This window comes from Akebia trifoliata, chromosome 13 (assembly GCF_017979445.1).
Source record: "Akebia trifoliata isolate Shusen 1 chromosome 13, ASM1797944v1, whole genome shotgun sequence".
Classification (NCBI taxonomy): Eukaryota; Viridiplantae; Streptophyta; class Magnoliopsida; order Ranunculales; family Lardizabalaceae; genus Akebia; species Akebia trifoliata.
In genome coordinates, this window is record NC_141387.1 from 29,887,285 (window position 1) to 29,911,285 (window position 24,001).

At 33.1% G+C, this 24,001-nt stretch overlaps 1 protein-coding gene across 1 annotated transcript; it reads left to right on the forward strand.

Moving 5' to 3' along the window:
- Nucleotides 1-5,707: 5,707 nt before the first annotated feature.
- On the forward strand, nucleotides 5,708-14,236 carry URED (urease accessory protein D). Its single transcript, XM_086421298.1, has 9 exons — nucleotides 5,708-5,925; nucleotides 6,082-6,147; nucleotides 6,256-6,330; nucleotides 6,617-6,661; nucleotides 7,847-8,080; nucleotides 10,422-10,504; nucleotides 10,645-10,807; nucleotides 12,247-12,400; nucleotides 13,991-14,236. Exons 1-8 carry the CDS (start codon nucleotides 5,827-5,829, stop codon nucleotides 12,358-12,360), a joined length of 879 nt encoding a protein of 292 aa, XP_086277424.1. The 5' UTR covers nucleotides 5,708-5,826; the 3' UTR covers nucleotides 12,361-12,400; nucleotides 13,991-14,236.
- The last annotated feature ends 9,765 nt before the right edge of the window (nucleotides 14,237-24,001 follow it).

Consider the following 24,001-nt stretch of genomic DNA (forward strand, 5'->3'; position numbering starts at 1 on the left):
ATCTATGGTTCTTATCCAATTTCACGTTAAGATGTGCGATATGAGATTCGATCTTGAGCATATTGTAAACCCCCAAGTTTTCAATTCGTATCTCGAGAAAAAATAAATAGTAGAATTTTGAAAAAATCTTGAAAGTGGGACTTAAGGCTAAAACTTTAGAAGATTTCTGATCATTTTTAAGAAAATCTGATCTCACCATTGGATTCAAAATGATTGAAAAACATACTTTAGCCTGTAAGCATACTCAAATGCGAGTACGAACATACAAGTTGCAAAATCCCCGATTATCGAGTTGGACCAGGCTAAAATAGTGACTTTTTGCTAGGGAAAGAATTATTAAGATTTGATTATACCATTGGATTCGTAACAAAAAATTATTGAATATGGACTATTTATTTATCATTTTTGGAGCACAGAAAGTTAAATTATCATCAAAAACGAAAATGACGTCAATTTTAGGGGTTATCTCAGGTAAAAAATGTAAATTTTTGTTAGGGACAAAATTTGTAGAAATTGATCACACCATTAGATGTAGAACAAAAAATTAGACGAAATAGAGTATTCATTTGTCATTTTTGGAGTCGGGACGGTCAAATTATTATCGAATGGAACAATAGGAAAAATACCGATTTCGTCCCAAGATTTATATAAATAATTTTTTTTTAATTTTTTTACTATTCATCGTTTTAAATGAACCAAAACCAGCCGATCCTTTAAAAAAAAATCATTTTTTCTTTGATTTTTAATATCGGATTCAGCAAACGGCTCGCTGTCGACTTCCGATACAAAAGGGAAAAATGTTCGCAGTTTCGTTCTTTACAAAACCCACCCAACCTTTTTTCATTTACTTTCTTTTTTACCCCGTATCGTAAAAAATCAGTCATATTTATATACGGGGATTTCAAAATTTTGACATCGGATTTCATCAGTTTCGGGATCAAATCGTCTTCCGCGGTAGAAAGGAGAAAAGACGACGGCGTCAAGATCTTTGAAACTACTTGGTCAAATTCAAAAATCAGTGGCCTAAAAGTCTGGTCTATCTCGATTTTCGTATCGATCGCATCGATTTTCACACACATACTTTGATCCTTTCACACAGAGATTGTAAGGAACTCTCAATTTCTATTAGTAATCGTAGATTGTGAAAATTGCATTTAGGATTTTATTAAAATTTTGTGGTGAGTTTCCAAAAATATAAAATTCAATTGGTTATTTCAAATTCACTCTAGAACTTGTATATTTGATATGTTTAATTATATTTTATGACAAATTATACGTGGGTAGGATATTTCAACGGGTTATTTCCTTCAGTTGGGTCCTGTGCACCACTCGGACCCCGTTTTGATTTAAGTTTTGTACTTTTTCAATATTATTGATAAAAATGAATTTCATAATTGAAAAAATGATTTAATATTCAATTAACTCATATTGAGTTGATGAATATCAGAAAATTGATATTTTATTTGAGAGATTGAAAATTGTAAAAATTAAAAAAAGGGTATGAAACGGTAAAATGTCATAATCACACTCGAAGGGTGATGTCTGCATTTTACATTGTTGTGTTGTGTGTAGGTTGGTGAACGGATATCTAGGGATAATGTTACTGGTTGCATGTTTATTTACTTTCTGTTAGCGCGAGGTGCTATTTACTTTTTCGTTTTGTTATTTATTTTAGGCCGGGTGACCACATTTGCATGGTAGGAAACTGGATATCCATTCTCAATCTTGTATTGTTAATTTCTCTTTTATTTTCAAATGAAAATAATATATATATATATATATATATATATATATATATATAACTATTTTGTGAGTTGTTAAAGAGTCTATAAATGCTTGAAGGGATAGTGCGTCATATCATCCAGAGTGGTATACTATCTTGGGATGTACGGTAGGGACCACCAAGCTCATACGTGGTATGGGACGCGTATAAGAGTGGAGTTACAACTGGAATTCGGATTTATTCCTCTCTATCTTTACCAGTGAAATTGTAATGTAGAGATGGTCGTATACGAATGATTTGTATATTTAGGAATCATATGCACGCCTGATAGGCATAGACGCAAATAATTAGTCAGTGATCACTAACAATCTATAGTAGTCAAACATTCTGACACATCGAAAAGAGACCCATTGCTTACGATCACGTTAAACAACCAGCCTGAGTCGGATAAATGGTCAACCAAGCGTGGTAAGTGCAACGACCGGCAACAAAATCAGGAACTAAAAGCCAGAGAAGAATTGTAACATCATGTCCCGACTAGGAGCGATCCAGTCGTGAATCCCAACTCTCTAATTCCAATACTCCACCATAGTGTATTATGTATATGTTGCCTTACTTTGATATATAAAATGAAATTCATGTTTAATGTTCTATTTGGTCAATTAGATTTGTATATAAAGAAAATGTTATAGTGAATACTGTTGATTGATGTAATGTTTGTTTTAAAATATTTAGTTGCTCATCCCTAGCTATATGTACCAGTTAATCGTAATTTCTTCTGTAAAATTTTGTATATTTTAAAATAATTTAGTATGTTTATTTGTTCATGTTAGGAGAGGTTATTGGCAGAAATTGTTTGCTTCCATACTAGCTATCCATTATTACTCATTCGTTTCTTCCTATTTTTTTTTAGCTTCAAAGCTTGTAGTTGGCAAAGCGGGCGTAGAACCAGCAAGTGGGGACCATCTAGTGGGTCAGATACACGACCAGAGTCCGTTACCTGGTGAGTACTGGGGCTATATCCCCTAGTGGTGTCAGTTCGTCTAGAGGTATTTTGGATTCTGTATTGAGGTTAGGAATTTTGTTAGAGTAAGGAATCTCTGTATAATCCTGTATATAAATTTTCTTATTCCGCACTCTGATCTATCGTACGTTATTAGACGTATATAGGCTTCCACTAGTATTATATTTTGAATGTATATATACAGGAATGTATGTCGTTTATCAAGTGCAGGTTAAACGCCTTGGAATGCTAACATAAATAGAGGAAATCATGCAGAAATTTCGAAGTGCCACCTTGTACCTCGAGATCTGACATGGGGATTTGTGTTAGCGTTTGGCGGGGCGCCACACATAGTGTGGACACGAGATCTTCGATTTTCGAATATCTCAACTACTTTGGGAAGGGGGGTTTCGGAGACGCCACCATTCATATTGGAAATGGGTATGAATGGTCACTTGGGTTGTATTTTTTGAAAAATCATATTTTTTTGCTTTTAGTGACTCTCATACGGATATGGTTTACTGGTCCAACTTTGGATCTAGGTAAGGGGGTCCATTTTATGAAGTAGGAAAAGTATTAGGCACCCTACTCTATCTACCTTTAGTGGTAACCTCGAATTCGATCAATTTTTGAAAATAAAAATAAAATTAGAGGAATCGAAAAATTCTATATGTGCCCTCAAGTATGAAGGACTTTAATATTGGTTCGATGACTCAAACCATTGTGGTGTGTGCAAAGGTATAGAAAAAAAATGATAAGTAGAAGAGGTGGAGTTGAAGGGGTAAGAGGGAGAGAATCCTTGTCCAAACCCACCTTGTTCCTTTTTTGACCTTTTTAAACTTTCCTTGACTTGCTTGAGAGGAAGTTGAGAGTTGAGAGTTGAAGGTAGTGTGGTGAGTTGAGAGTAGAAGACTGAGTATTAAGTATTTTAAAGAGAGTGATTTCTTTTTTAGTCTTTTGGGGGGTTAGACATAAGGTTTGAGAGATGAGAGTTGAGAATGAGGGGGGTTTTATAGAGTTTGAGAGTTATTTTTAAGGGTAAGATGGGGTGAATGAAGAGAAAGGGTAGAATGATTATGGGTTTGAGAGAGATGTAGGGGTAAATTAAAAGGGATTGAAGGGTATTTGTGTAAGAGGGTTAAATTGGTTATTTACAACCCAAGTGGGTTGGATCTTTCAACCCATTTGGGTTGAGTGTTAGGTGAAGGAAAATGAGTGGTGAAGATAAGGGTGTAAGCAAGTGATAGATTGGTTGAGTGTTTGGTGAGGTAAAGGGGAGTGGTATTGGATTTGAGAGAATGTGGGGTGTAAGAGGGTGGTTGATGATATTTTGGGAAGGTGAGGGAGATGATGCTATATGTCAAAATGGGTAAAGATTAGGGATTTAGATGAGTTGATTGGAAATGATAAGTGTTTGATTTGAGAGGAAGGGTGTGAGTTTAAATTATAAAAGTGGATTTTGTAGGAAATGATGGTGGTAGATTAGGGGGGGTATGGGTTGGAGCTGTGGGTAGATAGATTTTTTTAGATAAAGGATGATGAGTTGATATGAGAGGTAGATGATGTTTAGAGAAATGGTGATGGGATAGGTAGGGGATGAGGGAGGTGAGTTGAGGTGGTGACATGTGTCCCACCTTGATGATCGTGTTGATTGATTGTGATGTTGGGTTGGGTTGGGTTGAGTTGGGCTTGGGTAAGGGGCATTTTGGTCATTTATGATTTTTTTCTAAATTTTTCTATTTTTGTCGATTTGAGTTTGTTAGAATCGAAATCACATTCTGAGGGCAATAGAGGTACTTTTAAGATTTTTCGGAGGTTCGAAATATATAAGGGGTATTTTCGTCATTTTATTGATTTTTGAAGGTTTTTAGTGAATTTATCTGTTTTCATCGATTTCGGTCTCGTTAGATTCGAAATCACATTCTAAGTGCAATGGATATACTTTCGAGATTTTTCAGAGCTCCAAAATATATAAAGGGTATTTTCGTCATTTTGATGATTTTTACAAATTTTAGCGTGAGACTTCTTTAAGTCCCGACGTGAGTATTTCTAAGTTCCAAAGTCATATTTTCCTAGTGTAGCGAAGTCTTTAAATTGTCGAACTGTGTAGTGAACCTAAGCGTATGTGCTTGCTAAATCGGGTGCAAAGTGTAGCAATCCTAAGCGTGCATAAATTTCTATATAGAGTTGTGATGAGTAGGGAGGATGAAAAGACTATAAACAGAAGGAATCAAGAACAGTACTCACAAGTCTTCAAGTTCTTTTATGCTTATCATTAGGAATTCACAACAACGGATGACGAATTATCGAATTAGGCAGATGCAAAAAATGGGGTATCTATAATTTGTAAACAAAGAACCGTTCTACTCTATACAACCAATCAAGGTCGGTTCCATTGAATCGTGGAAAATTTAATCATGATATTCGAGTTTGAATTGTGTGATCAGATTCCCTAAAAGGCATCCCATAATTACAATCGATAGACCTTCCATTTGAGCTGTCTCCCGCCTCCCTACTCTGACCATTAGAAAGATTCTCCATCTTCGAGTTCATGGCTTTCATCTGTTGTACCAAATCTTACAATATTTTCCCATGGATTTTAGTAGTTCCTTTCAACAACACAATTATCTCATCGAGTTTAGAATTCCTTGTTCCTTCGACCATAATAGGATTTTCCACTCTGATACCAATGTTACATGCCTATTTGATCAAATCGTCAAAAAATAAGAAAAAAAATAAAAATATCAAAATTGATCTCGTACGAAAAAGGTCGGACCTCCTAAACCACCAATTCGAGATGGTGAATCTCCAAATCCCAACCGACTTTAATAATAATTATATGCCTATTTTCATTAATAAGATCAAAATGAATTTAAATACAAGAAAAAAAAAATTACCCATTTTTCCATTCTTAAACAACCTACTCATACTCATTCAAAGAACTACCCCATGAGTTGCTCTCAACCTCCCCCTCACAAAGGATTATGATCCCATAGAATAGAAGCACCCTAAACTACTCTACTCCCTTTTCTCCCATGTAAGGACATAACAGACTAATTCAAGAATAAAGCCGACGAGACAGAGCGAATGAGAGAGAGATATGGAAACGGGTTTTGTGGTAGTTGAGAAAATAAGAGGAAAATCAACAGTTACTCAATGTTTTTCAAAGTATCCTCTCAAATTCATGATACCCAACAAGGTTGGTTTTAATTTCTACCCATCTTTCATTATCATCCTGATTGTAATCTTGATTTTATTAAGTTTTATGATTTGGGACTTTTCAAATCCATCATCATCGCCAATCATAAACATCACAACCATCTAATCGTTTTTTTATTATTTTGATGGGTCTCAGGTGGGCTCCTCCAAAACTGATGCAGTTTGGATTTACAGTCTCACCTATGGTGGAGGCATAGTTTCTGTCTGTCCCTTTCTTTCTCTCTGTCTCTTATTATTTTTCTAAAATTAAATAAATTTAAACAAATCTGTTTTTTTTTATTATTTAAGATTTATGTAATATTGGGTGTAGGGAGATAGTGTTTCTTGTGGGTTGACAGTTGGAGATGATTGCACAACTGTGTTGACAACTCAGGCTTCCACAAAGGTTCATCAATCTTCTCTCTCTGGGTTTTTCATTTTATATTGTTTTTTTTTTTTTTTTTTTTTTTTTTTTTCAAACTTTGAACTTAAGTTTGTTTAAAATTTAGGATCTGTTGCCAATCAGGCCTTTAGTTCCAATTCATTAGAGAAACAGTTATGTTTTGACCCCCTTATATTGATTGTTTGATACTTCAATTTGTTTTTGGTTTGGTTATTTTTTATCTTTAATTGATTTTTGTTCACCTTTAGTAAAGTTTTGTTCAAAATGATTCTTTAAAAATTTTATACAGGTATACAAATGTGTTGGATCAAAGTGCTCTGAGCAGTTCTTGGAGGTAAAATCTTTCCTGAACCCAATACAAATGAATTAATTTGTTTTGTTATATGTTAATATGTAATTGAAGAAGCAAGAATGAAGAAGGTGTCCATAGTCCATTTGGTAGATTCGAGTAAGGATAAAAAAAAAGTCTCGCGTGATTACTCAAATAAATCAGACCTTGATTTTGGTCTAACTCAATTCCAAGACTTGTAATTTCATTTTATTTGACATTCTATATTATGTTATGGAGTCCAACTCACTCAACCTTGATTTTGGTCCAAAATCAATTATCAGATTAGTAATTTCATTTTATTTTTCTTTTGGATTATACATTTAACTAGGAGAAATTCAAAAGGGCTCAATATTTCTTTTTTAAATTCGAAGGACAAATCTCAAGTCATTAGAGTAAATGGAAAGAGAGGGATTCGTAGTTAGGTTAAGTAGGAGCCTTTTGGCTTTATTGCAACAATTGTTGCATTACAAAAATTGATTGTTTTGTTTCTTTCATCAAATACTATCTACTTATTCTTCTTCTTCTTTCATCAAATGAATGACATCTTATTCTTGAAATCCTTGCTATTCTTAGCATTGATATTAGGCAATCTCGTTGCTATTACCCAAATAAGCATGAAATGTATGCTTACATATTCGTTCATAGATCAAATCAGATATGTATTTATTGGAATAATTGTTAGAAAAAAAAAGGCATACACCTCATATGCCTTTGAAAACTCGTATAAACAAATCTAGGAGGTACAGAAGACCTACCAAGGAAGATAATAAGAAACAATCCAAAATCCTTTAGTACCCTATTGTATATAAGCTGATCCGTTTTTAATTAAGTTTATGGTTGGAGTTTCAGATTTTATTTACTAAGCGTACATGTTATTAGAAAACAAGGAAAAACCTAAACAGACCTAAGAGGCCAAGAAAACCTTCGAAAGAAAAGAAAAGAAAAAACCAACAACCCAAAGCTCTATCCTACTCTTATATTTATATGTTCATCCATTTTCAATTGAGCACCTCTTTATAAATGAAAGGTGAGACCAAAAAAAAAAAGGTTATGGAGTTTTAGAAAATTGAATTTATAATAATATGAATTTTGGAAGTAAAACATGAATTTTTTTCAAAAAGTTCCATTTTGTTTATAGTAGTGGCCAGTGGTTTTTAGTAACAATGGCAAATTTATGCCATGCAGTAGGCGAAAATCGGAAAAAATTCTCTTTTGGTCATCATTCCGGACCCAGTGACATGTTTCTCCACTGCAAGATACTCTCAAAAGCAAGTCTTCAGGGTGGTTTCCGACTCAAGCTTGGTCTTAGTTGATTGGATTACTAGTGGGCGCCATGAAAGCGGAGAAAGATGGGAATTCAACCTCTATAAGAGTACCAACAACATTTTCTTAGAAGGAGATCTGCCTTTATTTCTTGATTCGGTAATTTTCTTGATCCTTGCATATACGGACCATTTGCATCCAAAGAGTCACAAATGCCTATAAGTGGTGTTAACCATTATGTGGTTGCTTTTTTCGAGAAAATTTTCAAATTTGGAAGATCTTCCACAATCTTCCTCTGTGGTAATTGTCTCTGTTGTGTATGATTCAACATTGCATATCGTCTTGGAATGTCGCGGTCTTATAGACCGAATGAGAGATTGGAGGAATGTCTCAGTTTGTTTCAGGTCTGGTCTTGGTTTGTCTCATAATGTAAAAGTCAAGATGCTCTCAGTTTTTCCCAACTTAGACAATCTCTGTAGAAGAGATTTAGACCTTGATGATGAGGACAAAATGCATTTTGGCTCAACTTTAACTAAGTCTATCATAGAACATGAATTGTTGAACAAAATCATATAAATCCTCACTATAGTCATCCACTTAAAGTTTCTGTTACTTTTTTCCTTCATTTAATAAAAATAATCTCTCTCTCTCTCTCTCTTTTACTCCATTTCTTTCGTAAGCAAGCAAATGGAGATTATATTAAGGATCAGCTAAAAATACAGGTATGAAGGGGCATACTCCCATGACTACGATACACGAATTGAAATTAGGCCCATCAAGGATCTCCTACAAAAACCTTTTCTTCTTCCAAGGGAAAGCAGGAAACTGAATCAGATACAAGAGTTATATGAGAGAGAGTAGAAAATTTTGCCAAAGCTTCGTCAAATAAGTTCTCTCTGAAAACATTTTCAATGGGCTTAGACCCATAGTTCAGTTAGTTTGATACATTGCAAAGCAACTTTGAGGTCGTGGGTTCAAGTCCAGCTTACCAATCAAAACCAATGGTCCCTCCACTTTTGCCAGCTAATCCATACAAATCTTCACTTATTCATTAGCTGTCCAAGAACATACACACTTTTTTAAAGCACAAACCACTAACTTAGAGTCCATCTCTATGATGATTGAAGGTCATGCAAATCAGCCACCACTACCTGATCTATTTCTCTCAATTGGACCTCCCCCTGTATCACACAGATTACCTAAGCTTGCACTCATCAATGTTTATTTTTTATCCAACCCCTGTGGGTCTTGACCAAGCTAAAGTGATCATCCGAAGTCTGTGGTATCACTTGCTTCAGGGGAAGCGTTGATAAGCATAATTATATATGATATTTTACATATGTAATTTTGAAAGACTTGTAGATGGTGCCGGCTTAGCTAAGGTGGTATGACTGAGGAGTGTTGATCCCACGACCTAGGTTCAAATCGCGTTGAACCCACACCTTCACCTTTTCTGACCTCTAGCCCCTTACTTGCCTAGCAAAAAAAAAAAAAGGGTTTGAAATACCTATATAACTATATTAGTTATTTTCATTTCATGGTAAGGAAATAGATCCATGCATCCATCCATCCATCTCCTATGTGTGTGTCTGTACTCTTTCCTGGAACCATGTTCTATGTGATTAAGTAGCTTCCACAATTGCTGAAAAAACCGATACAATTCTTATGGCCTTCTATCAATTTTTTTTCTTTTCCCTTTCTTTTTTTTGTTGTTAAGATTTAGAGAAGGTTAGAAAACTGCATGAAGAAATGCTATCTGTAAGTTTGTTTTTACCAATGATCATTGTTTTTAAACTCCAATACAACATAGAACTGCAGAGGCATTTTCTCTTTTTCCTTTCCAAATATAATGATGGGTAAGCTAGGATTTAACCCACAACCTCATTGTCACAGAACATAGGTCACAAATCTCTTATCTACAAGGGAAAGGATCCAATTCTTAATTTTTTTCCCCCTTTTTATTACTTAGGGTATGCATAATTGCACATGGAAAACTGGCAGGAAATGATTTCCTGTGGAAAATGTGATTTTCAGGTGCATAATTGCATATTTTTCCTAGAATTCATTTTCCCATCCAAAATTATTTTCTAGCTTGGGTGGAGAAAATTTTCCCACCCCACTCCTGGGAAAATGCTTTTCCACCTCCAAATGGTACTTCCAATTATTCCCAACCCCGAAACTAAATACACAACTCTCTTTTTTTATCCACAATTCTTTTTCCCACGATCATTTTTTAATGAAATTCATATTTCCATGAAAACGAATCCCATGCAATCATGCAGATCCTTAAAAGAAACCTTGCATCAAATATGCTTTGATAATTTCTCCATAGACAGTAGTATTAAATATCTTTTGAAAAGTACTCCACTTTTTCCTGCAAATCAATTGTGATCCTACTGCCTTTCAGATTTAAGGTTATTTTTCTTGTTTCAAGAGCTGTTCAAATTACTCAATAAATTTATTTAGGAGGTTTTCTCATAATGTTTGGTTGCCTTAGCAGGTACTACTAGAGCAAGATAGCATTACCAGTATTGCCGAACGCATGCAGGATTACCAAGTCATCGCAATGGTCATACTTTTGGGGTAGGTCTTTCATTGGGTTATTACAACATGTCTCCACCTAATTTTATTTTATAAGATCCCATAATTTCCAGTTTGTTCACATTAAAATGACGAAAGAATAGAGATAAACCATTAAAGTTCTTGTGGTTGTGTGGATGTAGGCCAAAGCTGAAGCAGATCCAAAACCAAGTCCAAGAAGATGTTAAGAGAATGATGTCTGAGCAGTTCTTTATTCCTTCCCCCGCCTTGAAATACAGTAAAAAATTGAATCCCATCCAAACCAAGCCATCTGTAATTGCCTCTTGTAGTGCATTTGGTCCTAAGGTAATTTTTTCATGTCCATGCCTTGATGCAGTTAACTACTATTGTGCTACAGCCTAGGTACTAATCAATTAATCATATTTGCTCTAACCCCAAATGTAAAATTTGCAAACTAATCTAGCAAACTAATTAGCTAGTGAAAGCTATTGTTTCTTAATTTTAATTGGTTGTATAGTGACCAGTGTCATCAAAGCAACTAAAACCATAGTCACCAAAGTCTCCGACTTATTGAAGAAGTCATGATTAAATCATGACTTTTTTCCTTCCCTTATTTAATCGCGACTTTTTTAGTAATACGTGACTTTTAGGTACTTCACGATTAAATCACGAATAATGCGAAAATAACGGGATGCAAATAGAATGTTCAATGATGTTTTTGATATGTTAAGGAATCCTAATTCAGACTCATAATTGTCATCTTTTTTTATATTTTGAATAGTATAAACCTTGAATATGTTGTGGATCTGTGGTTACTTGTTTGTGGATGCATAAATGATATCAATATGAGAATTGGTGATTTGTCATTCTAGTTTAATATGGAACTTAATGATATAATATAGGAACGCCCACTAGTAGGAACAATTACATGGCCATAACTTAGCACAATTTTTTCCTGACTTTTTTCCAATTTTATCGAATTTTTCCCTTGTCGACTTATTCTTGAACCCCAACTTGGTGACTATAACTAAAACCAGATTACAATGGTAAAAGAGATGTTTTGTCGATCTAAATTGATCCAATTATTCATATATTCCACCCCAAACTATTAGGGCATAAAATGGGTCGGATTTTATCCAAAATCCGAGTGATCCGAATTTAGCGGTTCGGTTCCTAGAGTAATAGATGAATAAATAAATGGGTCAAATATGGGTTGATGTCCCTTGGCCCGAGTCAGATAGGGATCTATCCCTATATCTGCTCAGATCCGAATGATATGTTGCTTTAAAACTTATAGTTTTATGTTTTTCAAGATATCTTTCTTCTACAACTTTAATATGACATGAATTCTTATAAATAAAAGAATTATAATTGTAAAATAGAATAATGTAGCAATTAGAAAAGAAATATAGCAAAAAAAATGTTGAACGTTCCGAAATTTTCTTACCTGACTGATCCGAATCAAGTAATTCGGTTGGATCTGGATTTGGGTTTAGTAAAAGCAAAATTGTTCGGATATGGTTTTAGCTAATAGGATCCGAGTCGGATAAAAATCTGGATCTGGATATGGATACATTCATGTTCAACCTGAACCTGACCCATTGGAAGCCACACAAATTATTGCATTTGAGCTTGAGTGAACAAATTTAATCACCTAGAACTTCATGATCATTTTTTATGTAGCTCAAAACATTTGCACTAAAGTGCATAACATGTTCCATATTCATCTTGTACGAGGACACAATCTCTGAATTTTCCATATGACACTGATCACTGGTTCTCAGGGAATAGGTGTGGTGGTTCGAATATCGGCAATGACAACTGAATCAGTCTATAAGTTCTTACAACGTCATTTAGCTAGCATGGAGCCTTTACTTGGTGTCTCACCATATTGCTGACTTCCGTTGTAGAATCACATTTTATAACAAAGGAATCATTGTAAGTGTAGTCGCTTTTACTAACAATCTTTCCAATGGTTTGACATTGATGTTTCTTGCCACTTTATGCTCTTGAAGTCGGTCAATTGTGAAAAATAGAAGTATTGGTTCTGTTCTTATTTCTCTTCCTGTTGTTCTGCTTCTTGTTTGCGATGTAATATACCATAACAATAGTAAAAGAAAACATTTCTATGCATGCCATAGCTCTTGAATGACTTAGGGTTTGTTTTGGGTGGCTTTTCTTTCAATTGAAGTGCTTCCATAGAATCACTTAAGTAAGAATTATGATAACCAGCAACATTCGAGAAGTGCTATTTGGAGTCTTAAATTGACCGTAATGGCCCTTGAAGGATGTATGTGTTAGGAAAACAGGTGCAATAGAAATAAGAAAACATTCGAGAAACCAAACACAAGATGCAATCACACAAAAAAACAGAGATTTTACAAGGTTCCCTCTAGATTGAGATACGTCCACGGATCACAACGATTCCACTATGAAGAAAAACTCACAATTACAGATTACACCCTTTCACCAAAAACGAGAAATATAAACACCCAGGAAACCTATCTAGGGTTTTACATAATATTAGTAAAATTACAAAAATACCCTTGGGAAAATTTCTTCAAATCCCCCAGCAAGCTCACCGCCGAGCTCAACTAGCGTGAAGGTGTGGCATGATTTTCAATACTTGTTGACTAATACTATCAGATTCCACAAACCACAGCAGTATGAAAAGTGGAGAGAAGCGATATTTTAGTAAATAAATATAATCAGTGGTGACATTTTTGTCCCATTTTTATTTTTTTATTCTGCCCAAAGTCTTGCACAAGGTAGAAGCCAAGAGTGGATTCAGGCGGATTTTATTTTCGACTTCTAGATTTTGCAGTATTCTCAAAGTTGAGTATGTACCAAACACAATTTTGAGTCCCAAAAACATGTTTTCTCTGTTTTATCATTGAAGTGAATATGGGGTTGTTATTTCATGATTTATTCCATTCTCTAAGAAAAAAAAATTTATAATCGGTTCAGAATCATAACTCGACTGCTATCTAATCTTAAAATGTTAGTTTTCTTTCCCATCTCTGCTTCAATTGTAAAGTTCACATATTTTTCTCAAGCTTTATTTTCTTTCACTTATTTCCTCTCTTCCATCTTCAATAGTTTATTTTTATTTTTTTCTTACCATGTTTTCTAACTCCCTATAAGTGTTGGAGTCACCATACACCTAATACAGTGTTGAATTAATCTGTTTAGGATATAATTTTCACACAATCTTGATGTCTCCATGAGTTAATATAGTGGATCCCAGAGTTTTTTTTTTTTTTGATGATCTACATCAAGAACAAACTCATCCAATAAATTAGTCAGATTATAGAAGAACATCTTTGATTGCCAATATTTGAAATTGGTTCCACCGAATTGCTCTAGTTTTTTTTTTTTTGAAATGTCGAGGAAGATGTATAATCCAGTGCTTGGTTTCTTTTAATTGTCGAAAAAATGTGCAATTTGGATTAATCCAATGAATCTTAACTATTAACTGGTTGGATCCATAATAATGTGTCTTCCAACATCTCATAACTTTGCTCACAGGATTGGGGACCGGCCAATCACATTGGTCTGCATGTGTTGTGGGCATCCCCGAATTTACAAAACTACTCTCGTTAGACCGCACGTGTCACGCAGTGTGACGAAAAGATTTGTGAGCAAAATTTCACTCCTCAATTAGATAGTTGATGCACTCAAGTATCTCTTCTATGCTATATGAGACTCAAGGATGTGTAATTTTTATTTTGATTCCCTTCAATAAGCTTACTAGAGATTTGGTCTCTTCTTGCTTTGTGAGTATTGTTGTGGTTTTTGTCACATTTATTTATTTTTCACATGTGAACGAATCGCAAAATTACTCAAGCATTTGTTATAACCACCTCTTGAATTTGAATTTTAACAAAAAATTTCGGTGAGGGTTCAATTCGGTTAATTTGGATAAATCCATCATTTACAACCTCCCTAATAAGAATCTTAGATCTTGTTATTTGATTTTGAAAGCATCTCAAAAAGGATATATTTAGGAAATACATATGAGACTCAAGTGTCAATGACATGCAAATAGTACTTAAATCTCGAAGGTATGTGCACTTTAACATAATTTACGATGTCGTCGGTGACCAATAATATGGAAGTAATTGACTTCTTGGATTCTGATTTTGATGAATGAAAAATTATATATTAAAATCCACGTCAAATTGTCTTTATGCTCGCAAAAAAGTGATTTATCGTGGAAAGGTACGAAACAATCTCGATAAGTATATTTCTTTTTTAAAGGTACTATGGGGAAAAAAGGATTACAACTTCACATAGGGGATGCAATTTTGCCAATAAGATTGTATTGTGATAACGATGTTATTGGTAAAAGTACTTGAAAAGAGAATTATTTGATAAAAAAGAACAATCACATTGAAATTAAATATTTTTACATTTGACATAAAGCCAAAGTTGGATCGATCGTAATGTCACATCTCTCTCTCGACTTTAGTCATAATAGAGACCCACAAAATAAAACATTTTGTCGCATGAGTTTGAATAATATTGACTCCATTTGATCAATGTAGATCAAATAGTTCAAACAAGATCACAAGATGTATGATCTATTTTTTTTTTTCATATTGTCTTTTATTTGATTTAAAAACTCTATGTCAAAAATCTATACTTTTTAAAATAAAAATAAAAATTGAAAATTTTGTTGGACCTGGTATCTAATGAGTCAAAGTGTTGTGTCAAAAATTTGAGGTCAACTAAATGATTGTATTATTTCCACAATCTCTATCTATATATATATATATATATATATATATATATATATATATAAAATTATTAAATAAAATATATAATTTGGCCAAGTTTATGAGCTAATAAAATCGTTTGTGTTCTTAGATAGTTAAGCTGGTTAGGGATTAGTAATTAGTACGTGAAAGTGGTGGGTTTTAAAGTAAAATCAGGATACTAACACTAACATACTTTAACCAACTTAACAAGAATTAATAAAAATGAATAAATTAAAATTGAACACCTATCGACTTTAACTCGATGAATTTCTATGACAGATTTCACAACTTAACAAATCGGTTAAGACAAATTTTACTAACTAATCAACTCAAAATTCAATTAGTCTCGGGCGTTGACTTAGTGGCAATTTCGAACCGATAACAGTGAAAGTCCGTAGGTCTTGAGTTCGATACCCAGTATGAGCATTAATTCCTCAGGGGCCACCCACGAGGACACACCCTCACTTATCTGCCATGTGTGATGTGTGAGCATTGCATGTGTCTTGGGACTAGTCCTTGGACAATATCATGGTCTATGGACTGGGCAAAGCCCAGATACGGCCCAGTCCGCTTTCTACAGGAATACCCAAGTTATCATAAAAAAAAAAATAGTGTTTTCAAAATATAGATCCAATGTCCAGGATGCCAATGGATTGCAGCAGACCTGAAATCAATCCATTTTTATGGAATAACTTCGAGTCCAGATTGGTGATTTAGGTTTTAATAACGATTTCAATTGACAACTAGATTTTCTAAATCAACCATGCCTATTTAATTGTATCTCACAAAATTTGTCGAACTTTCATGAATAATTGATTAAATTTTAGATTAATCGGTTAAGTCAAGAAAATCAATGACTTGTTTAATTAGTACTTTTTTTTTTTTTTTTTTTTAATGTTGATGTTTACAAAAATCATCGATTTTTCCAGCAAAAATTGACAATTTTTTATTTATTTTATATTGTCCTCTCCATTCAATTGTTTCGACCTATCCCTCCACCGTTAAATTTCTTTAATTTAACTTAATTAATAGAATTGACCCCTGGTCGAATCATTTCAAATTTGAACTACATTCAATACGAACCCAATTAATAAGAAATATGTGAATTATATAATTTATTTAAATATATGAAGTTCATTTAGATTTCGTATATTAACTTAGAATTGATTGGATTGGAACCCAATCTAATAGTAATTGCATAATCTTTGAATCCTAATATTGAGATCCGATAAAAAAAGATAATGTAGGTAAAAGAGACTACCTCACCCCCAAACTCCAATTTTGATAGTGATTCCCTTCTAATCCCTCCAAAAAGTCTTAAATCTGAGAGGTATTTCCAGATCAAAATCCTTCGACAATCAAGTTTGTAAGAATAATCAAATGTAAGTTTTAGAATCAATTGCAAAGTCCTTTATCTTGTGTAGTATCGTCCTATTTATAGATTAGGAGAATTTTAATCTTCTTGGATAACTTACTTGTAGAAAACTTGCCATTGATCCACATCCATAGTGAGTTAGGATCTTTCCATCTTTATCACCTTAATTCTATGTAGAATCATAATTCTTCCTCGCTTAATAAATTTCTATTTTGATATGAGACTAATAACATAGTAGATAGAATCTTGATCATGCATAGGATTCTTCTATTAAGATTTGCATATAATCCTATAATATATCATCTATCTTTTCTTAATTATAATGGTCTACTCAGACATATTTAACAGAGTGGTTTAACAATGTCATACGTGTCATTCTAGTTGAGTCCTATTCTAAATTTAAGGGTGTTGACACGTGGGGATCTCGATTGAAATCACTTATCCGTCGAATGAAGTATATTAACCTTTAATATAGTACTACAAGTGCTCTTTGTCTTAGGGGTGCAACTCGGTTCAGTTTGTGGCTAAATTGGAACCGAATCAACATAGGTTGGTTCTACTAAATAAGAATCAGAACCAAACCCAAATGCCAGTAGAATCGAACCAACCCAAATCAAACTAAAGTCGGTTTGGTTCAGGCCGGTTCCATGGGTTGCCAATATCTTGTAAATTTAGTTGAAAATGACATATTTTTAATAATAAAAAATAAACAAAAAACAAAAAAAAAAAAGCCAACCCAGAATCTATTATAATAATTATAATAAATTATTAATCTATTCATTAAAAAAAAAAAAAACATTAATTTATCCATACAAAAGTCATTAATCTACGTCCTAACTCCTAAAATAATTCATATAACTAAATAAATATATTTTATAAGATTCAGTTTTCGATTTGGTTTGGTTCTATACAAGTCTTAAACAAGAACTGAACCAAATTGATTGGTTCTTCATTTTCTAAATCCAGAATCGAACCATAACTTATTCCAAATTGAACCAAATCAATCAAAAGTTATCAGTTTCGTTTGATTCTCAATTTGAACCGGACTAAGTTGCACCCCTACTTTGTCCCACTTCTCATATGCATTGATGGACATTATTGATTCATATCATCAAACATAAACATAATTATGGGTCTTGTTCACGCGTGCACTTAGGATACATGTTAAGTGCAATAAATACACTTTGAAAATTGGATTTTGTATTGAATATGCTCTTCCTAATAAGTTGTTACCAAAATGCTCTCAGATTCCTATTTATGAAGTGTATTTATTGCATTTTAAGGTGTGCCCTTAACACCATAATTATACATCCACAAAACAAAACTCATCCAGCAAAAATTCAATATTTTGCTAATTGGGATCAACTCTATGTTCCATGCAATCCTAGTTGGATCGGTCGAAGATCCACTTCTATCCAAACCCGGTCCATTGTCATCTTACATCCCAACTAACTCACCAAAAACAACGAATAGCTGCCAAGTCCCTAAATTGTGATGTAGAGTTTCAAGGCAGAGAGACTCAGAGGGAGAGACATAGAGAGAGAGAAAAGTTGATGGCGGTACCTTTGCAGATGATGACGAAAACTTAACCAACCAACCAACGAAACTCTCTCTCTCTCTCTCTTGTTTGACTTTTCTCCTCGATCTTATTTCACCTTGAAGAGAGGAACGATAACCATCTCTCTCACTCTATAATTCTCTCTCTCTCTCTCTCTAGGTTACTTACTACTACCAACCAAACCTCAAAACCTGTTACGTTGGAATGCTCATTGGACCCTATAATGCTGCATGGGGCTTTCATGCACCTCCCCCACTACTTACCCCCCTTACAGTCTCTTTTCCACGTGTACTTTCATTCCACGTGGCATTACCCCAAGGTATCACCATTATTCCTTATAGACAAACTACTATATGACACATCCCATGTGAATCCCTCTGATCGAACCCTGGACCTTTCCCTTCATCACATGTCTTTGAGCCCACCACGTGGACACTGTTTTTTTTTTTTTTTTTTTTTTACTTTTTTTACACGTGGCATATTCATAAATGTGACACGTACCATATCATTTTGGTCAAAATTCTACTTGTAAGAATCTCTGTGTATGTTGTGTACCGTACACATCAACCATGTGTTGCCATTTAGCGCAGATTTAGATATTTATGCGTCCGTACCAAACACATTACCACATCATGGTTAACCTACGCTTCATTCTCTATCATGCACCATGGTGTGTGATGTGCCCCCCAACACTTAGATTTTTTTTTTAATAAAAAAAATACGAAGTTTAAGGGTCCCCAGCAAAACAAACAACAAATGTTAGATTTTTGGGAATTCGGAATTCGTTTCTTTGTGTCCAAATTGGTAAAGTTGGCATTCGACAATTTACCTAAATTGGCTCTCCTTCCCGTAAGATTTACCTACTCTTAAGATTTTTTATAACTCTAACTAATGCTTGCCACGTCTTAATGCACGTGATTAATCTAAGGATTATTTAGATATACTCCTCCATTTTTTTTATGAATTTTTTAGATGCCCTTTGTATTTTCAACCCCCCCCCCTTCCCTTATTAACTTCAATCTTCAGTATCCATAACGGTATCTATGTGGCAAAGTTTTTTTTTTTTTGATAACGAAAGGTATCCGGGCCAGCTTGCGCGTACCAGACTAGTCCTTACGCCCTGCACTCTGGCTATACCCCACTACGTGAAGCGGTGAGTGGCCACCAAGATTTTTTATGGGTAGTGGGATTTGAACTTGAGACCATAGAAAGAGCAGATTCCTTGACCCCAAGTTATTACCAGTCAGCCACCCCCTTGGTGGTTGGTTAGTGTTTAAAATACAACGGACTCTTAAAAAATGTAGTCTTATGTGTTTTAAATTCCAATCAAAACGTGTCACATAGATATTGTATATTACTATACGGGACACTATTCTGGATCACGACTCTAATTATAAAGTTCAAATCCCTAGATCAAATGGATTAAAATTCAAAATCATTTTACAAATGATGCTTTCTGATTTTTTATTTAAAAAAAAAAAATAAAAAATAAAAAAACTTAATCTTGCGACTTCGAAGTTAAAGAAAAAAAAATAAGACTAACTAACAAGAATGAAAGTTGAAGATGATGGTATTATAGAGTAATTAGTTGATTTAATCAGTTGGTCCTTTCCTTGATGAAAATTTCAAAATTTTGCAAAGATTCAAAGAATTTTGTGATAATGCTCTCGTAAACTAATGATAATCATGACCTAATTAAATGCTCTCATATGCAATTTCTAGTTGAAAAACCCTAATCTTTTGTCCCAAAGCTAGGATCATTTCGACATACTTGTGTTGGGGATTTCCCGTCAAACCATCACTTCAAATATGTCTGATGTGACTAATCACTTTTAGGTTAAAGGACTCATATGGTATCTATTAAAGAATCTTCGATGTTTAAATCAAATTTACAGTATTTTATAGATCAAGAAGTTCATAAATTTAGCATCATTTTGTTATTATCCTTATATAGGTCAATCTTACCTTTTCAGAAGGTCCTTGTTCAATTTATTTCCATTCAGATTGTATCGATTATGCTTTCTCTAATGTAAGGAGATCATGATTATCATCCTCCGTGAAATAAAATAATAAAAAATAAAAATAAATACATTTTCACCAATATGATTTTAATCATTTTTATCTAAAAGGGCCTCTAAACTATTTGCTTTGTTGTCATTTGTAGGGGTCTTTATAATTATTTGGGTGTAAAATTTATGCTTAATTTATTTATTTAAAACCTCCAATTGAGTAGCAAATATTGGGTGATTCAAACAAATTTATATTAAAATTAATAATTTAGAATTTTGTTTAGCATTTTAGAATCTAAAATCATGTTTATTATATGAGTGTCCCTAACCAAAATCCAAATTAAAGATTTATTTTTTAAAAAAATTACAAAAGTTTATTCTATGATAAATCCATTAACCATTAGAAATTATTTATTTATAATAATGTAAAATAAAATAATCTAAATTCATTAACTTATTAAAAAAAGAGTCGTGATACTATGACTCGCCAGGTGGCATACTCAAATGACTACATGACTACATTACATGATATGATAAGTTTGGATAAACAATTGCACTTCCCCATTAAAAAAATGTATCCCGAGGCCTATAGATCTACAACACCAAACTTGTCGCATCATGGAGTCATTTGAGTATGCCCCCTGGCGAGTCATATCATCACGACTCTTAAAAAATACATAATCCCAACCATTGAAATACGAAATCCAAGAGTTGAGATAAATCTGATTACAAGAATATATCACATGTCTCTAGGATAATTTATAGCCATTCGATTTTGTGCTTTCTCATGAAAAACGGATCCCAATCCAAAATAATAAAAATAAATTATCAATTAAAATTCTTTTGAAAATAAAAGACAAGCAACTGGAGAAGGGTTAGTTTCGTTTGAAATGTGCTTACAGTACTATCAAATTAATTTATTACAATCATCCACACACATACATAGGTCTATGCTATTCTCTCCATCTATCTTGAAATATAATTTTAGTTGTATTTATTTTTCTTAAGGGGAGTCTTCGGTAGCCTTAAAGAGAGCCGAACATTGTGTCAAACATTTTTCAATATATGGGCTCATGACCTTCATAAAAAATCAATCAATTCTGAAACTTCAAACCCGTGTCTAGAAAAATATTTGGCTCTCTTTAAGGTCTATGAACTCTTCCCTTTTCATAAATATTTTAATTTCCCTATCTCTACTATTAATTAAAAAGATTAGGTCTAGCCCTTGACCAAAAGTCAATGTCCCTTTATGTTGATGAACTAACAGTGAAATTTTGATTTAGTCGAAATTTGGATTAAGCAATTTATTTTTTTGGTGGGTATTTTTAATAAAGTCAAAAATTCCATTGTTAACTTTTCAATAAAAAGGAAAGTTTACATAATCTTGTATTTTATTGGGGTAAATCTAGTAGAGAGCATTATTAAAACAATAATAAAAACATACAAAAATAAGAGATTTTACAAATCCTCTCTTTATATACTCGTCAATGATTAGTTAAGATGGCAAGATTGATTGAATTTACTTTATTACAATACTAACTTTTCATTATATCATATATGACACCAACTAATAATACTAAGACTAATGAGATTCCAACTCGAAAATTTTCACTCGATCTGTACTACGTCAGTGTGGCAAGTGCACAGAGCCATGAACCTTTTCTTTTGTATATAGACTGAGTGAAAACTTTTGAGTTCGAATATCGTGATTCTAATAATAAATAGAGAATGCCAAATCTCTCTCTCTTCTCTCTCCTTCAATGATTTCCTTTGAGGAGGAAATCTAATTATAAAAAAACTCACTTCTTGGAGGGAGAGAGTGCGTTTAAAATCCTAAATTTGAAAAAATTAAAAAATTAAAAAATTAAAAAAAAAATCAATCTGTGATTTTATGTTTGGAACAATCCATTTCAATCCAATCAAAGAGCATTATTTGGACTTTGAAATCATTACCTACTCTACTTACCACCCTTTTTCTTTTTCTCAAAATCAATTTTTTTTAATTTTTTTAATATCACCTTATTCTAAGAAAATTCACTCTTTTTGTTTTTTTTTTTTTTTTCCTTTTCTTTTAATATCTTCTCCCATAAAACCCCTTTTGATCCTCTAAGATTTTCATTTTTAACTTTTTTTTTTTTATTTTATAAAAAAAACCCTATATATGCCCTTCCACTCTTTGCCCACTCCACGTACCTCTCTTACTTTTTTCTTAAAACCACTTTTCTTCTTTTAGAATTTCATCTTCTTCCAAGAAAATTAACTCTTTAGGTTATTTCATTCTCCCTTAAAAACCCTTTTCTTCTTTTAAGAATTATTTCATTTTTTTTTTTTTAAAGTTAAGTACATATTTATCTCTCTTTTTTGTACAATTGAAATTTCTTATTTTTCCCTCCCTTAATTATATAAGAATAATACTCAACTCATAAAAAAAAAAAGTCAAACAAGCTCAACTGATGCGGATTGTGAACAGGACCATAGATTTTTCTTGCATATCTCGACGGAATCTATATAGTTAAGTGTTTTTTTTTTTTTTTCGGAACTAGTTTAGCATGCATGACTCATTATATAATTATCTTGTGATAATTAAAAATTGATGTTACAAAAGAAATTTTTTTTATTTTTTTTTAATTTTGTTTCAACTTTAAGTTTTAAAGTTCAAATTATTCAACATAAACTAGGGGCGGAGCCAGGATTTTCTTTTAGTAGGGGCAAAAATTGGAGGAAGATGAGGGAGTCGGGGCAACAGGGTTAAACGGGATGTCACTAGTTCAAAATGCAAGGAATAATCTCAAATTTAAGAATAAATTCAAAGATATCTAAAATGCTTAAAAAAGTTGAGTGAGGGCAATTGCCTCCAATCTCTCCATACTAGTTCCACCCGTGACATAAACCATATACGATCTAAACTTTTCCCAAGCAAATAATAACCATGTCTCACATCATATAATCAAATTCAACATTGCAATCCAAATACATCAATCACCATTATATGTTGATCATCATTTATATTGGTTCAAAATATCATAATGTATCTATGTTATTTATCAAGAATGTATCAGAATATTTAATTTTTTTTTATATGTATAATGTTCGAGATATATAAAAAACATTAATGACAATTTTAAAATTTTAAAATATTTTTTATTTTATTAAATATATAACACGGACTTTATCACACTCTTTAGATATGAAATCAACCTCTACAATTGCACACCCCCAACCCACAAAAGTTTTCTTACTTGCAAAGTCTGGAGGCCACCAGGTATCGAACACGTGATCAGAGGAAGAAAAACCCAATTGCTAGTGTTACACTGTTGAGCCAACCATCTTTGAGTAACATTTACGAATGTATCTGATTGAATTAGAATTAATGTTTTGATCGAGGCAACGATGATCTTTCTCTTAAGCCGAAATATTTCATCAAACATGAGATTTTAAAACCTTTGTACTAACCAAAGTTAATTTGCTACAATTATATTATAAAAAAATAAAAATAAAAATAAAAAAGTTAAATTATGCATGTCCCATACTCCCATGCCTATACAGATTAATAAAGCCCTCTCCCACCATTAGATAGGTCCCACAATATACCTCTCTCTCGCACTGACAAATCTCACATGACCATAGCCATCCAATCTATCTTTTGACCAGTCAAAATCAGCTATTTTTGGTACAGAAAATAAAATAAAATAAAAAAGTCCGCAGAACGGATGGTCTTAGTCACTTCATCACGTCGTTTAGAAAGGAAAAAAGTATATCATCTGGGGTCCACTTAAATATCACCAATTATATACAAATCGATTCACTTTAAACTATTTTGCTACCCAAACCACTAGA

Coding starts and splice junctions, on each gene's coding strand:
- URED (XM_086421298.1), top strand. CDS start 5,827: ATGGAAACGGGTTTTGTGGTAGTTGAGAAAATAAGAGGAAAATCAACA. Junction 6,331..6,616: donor CAACTCAGGCTTCCACAAAG/GTTCATCAATCT, acceptor AATTTTATACAG/GTATACAAATGTGTTGGATC. Junction 8,081..10,421: donor TGCCTTTATTTCTTGATTCG/GTAATTTTCTTG, acceptor TTGCCTTAGCAG/GTACTACTAGAGCAAGATAG.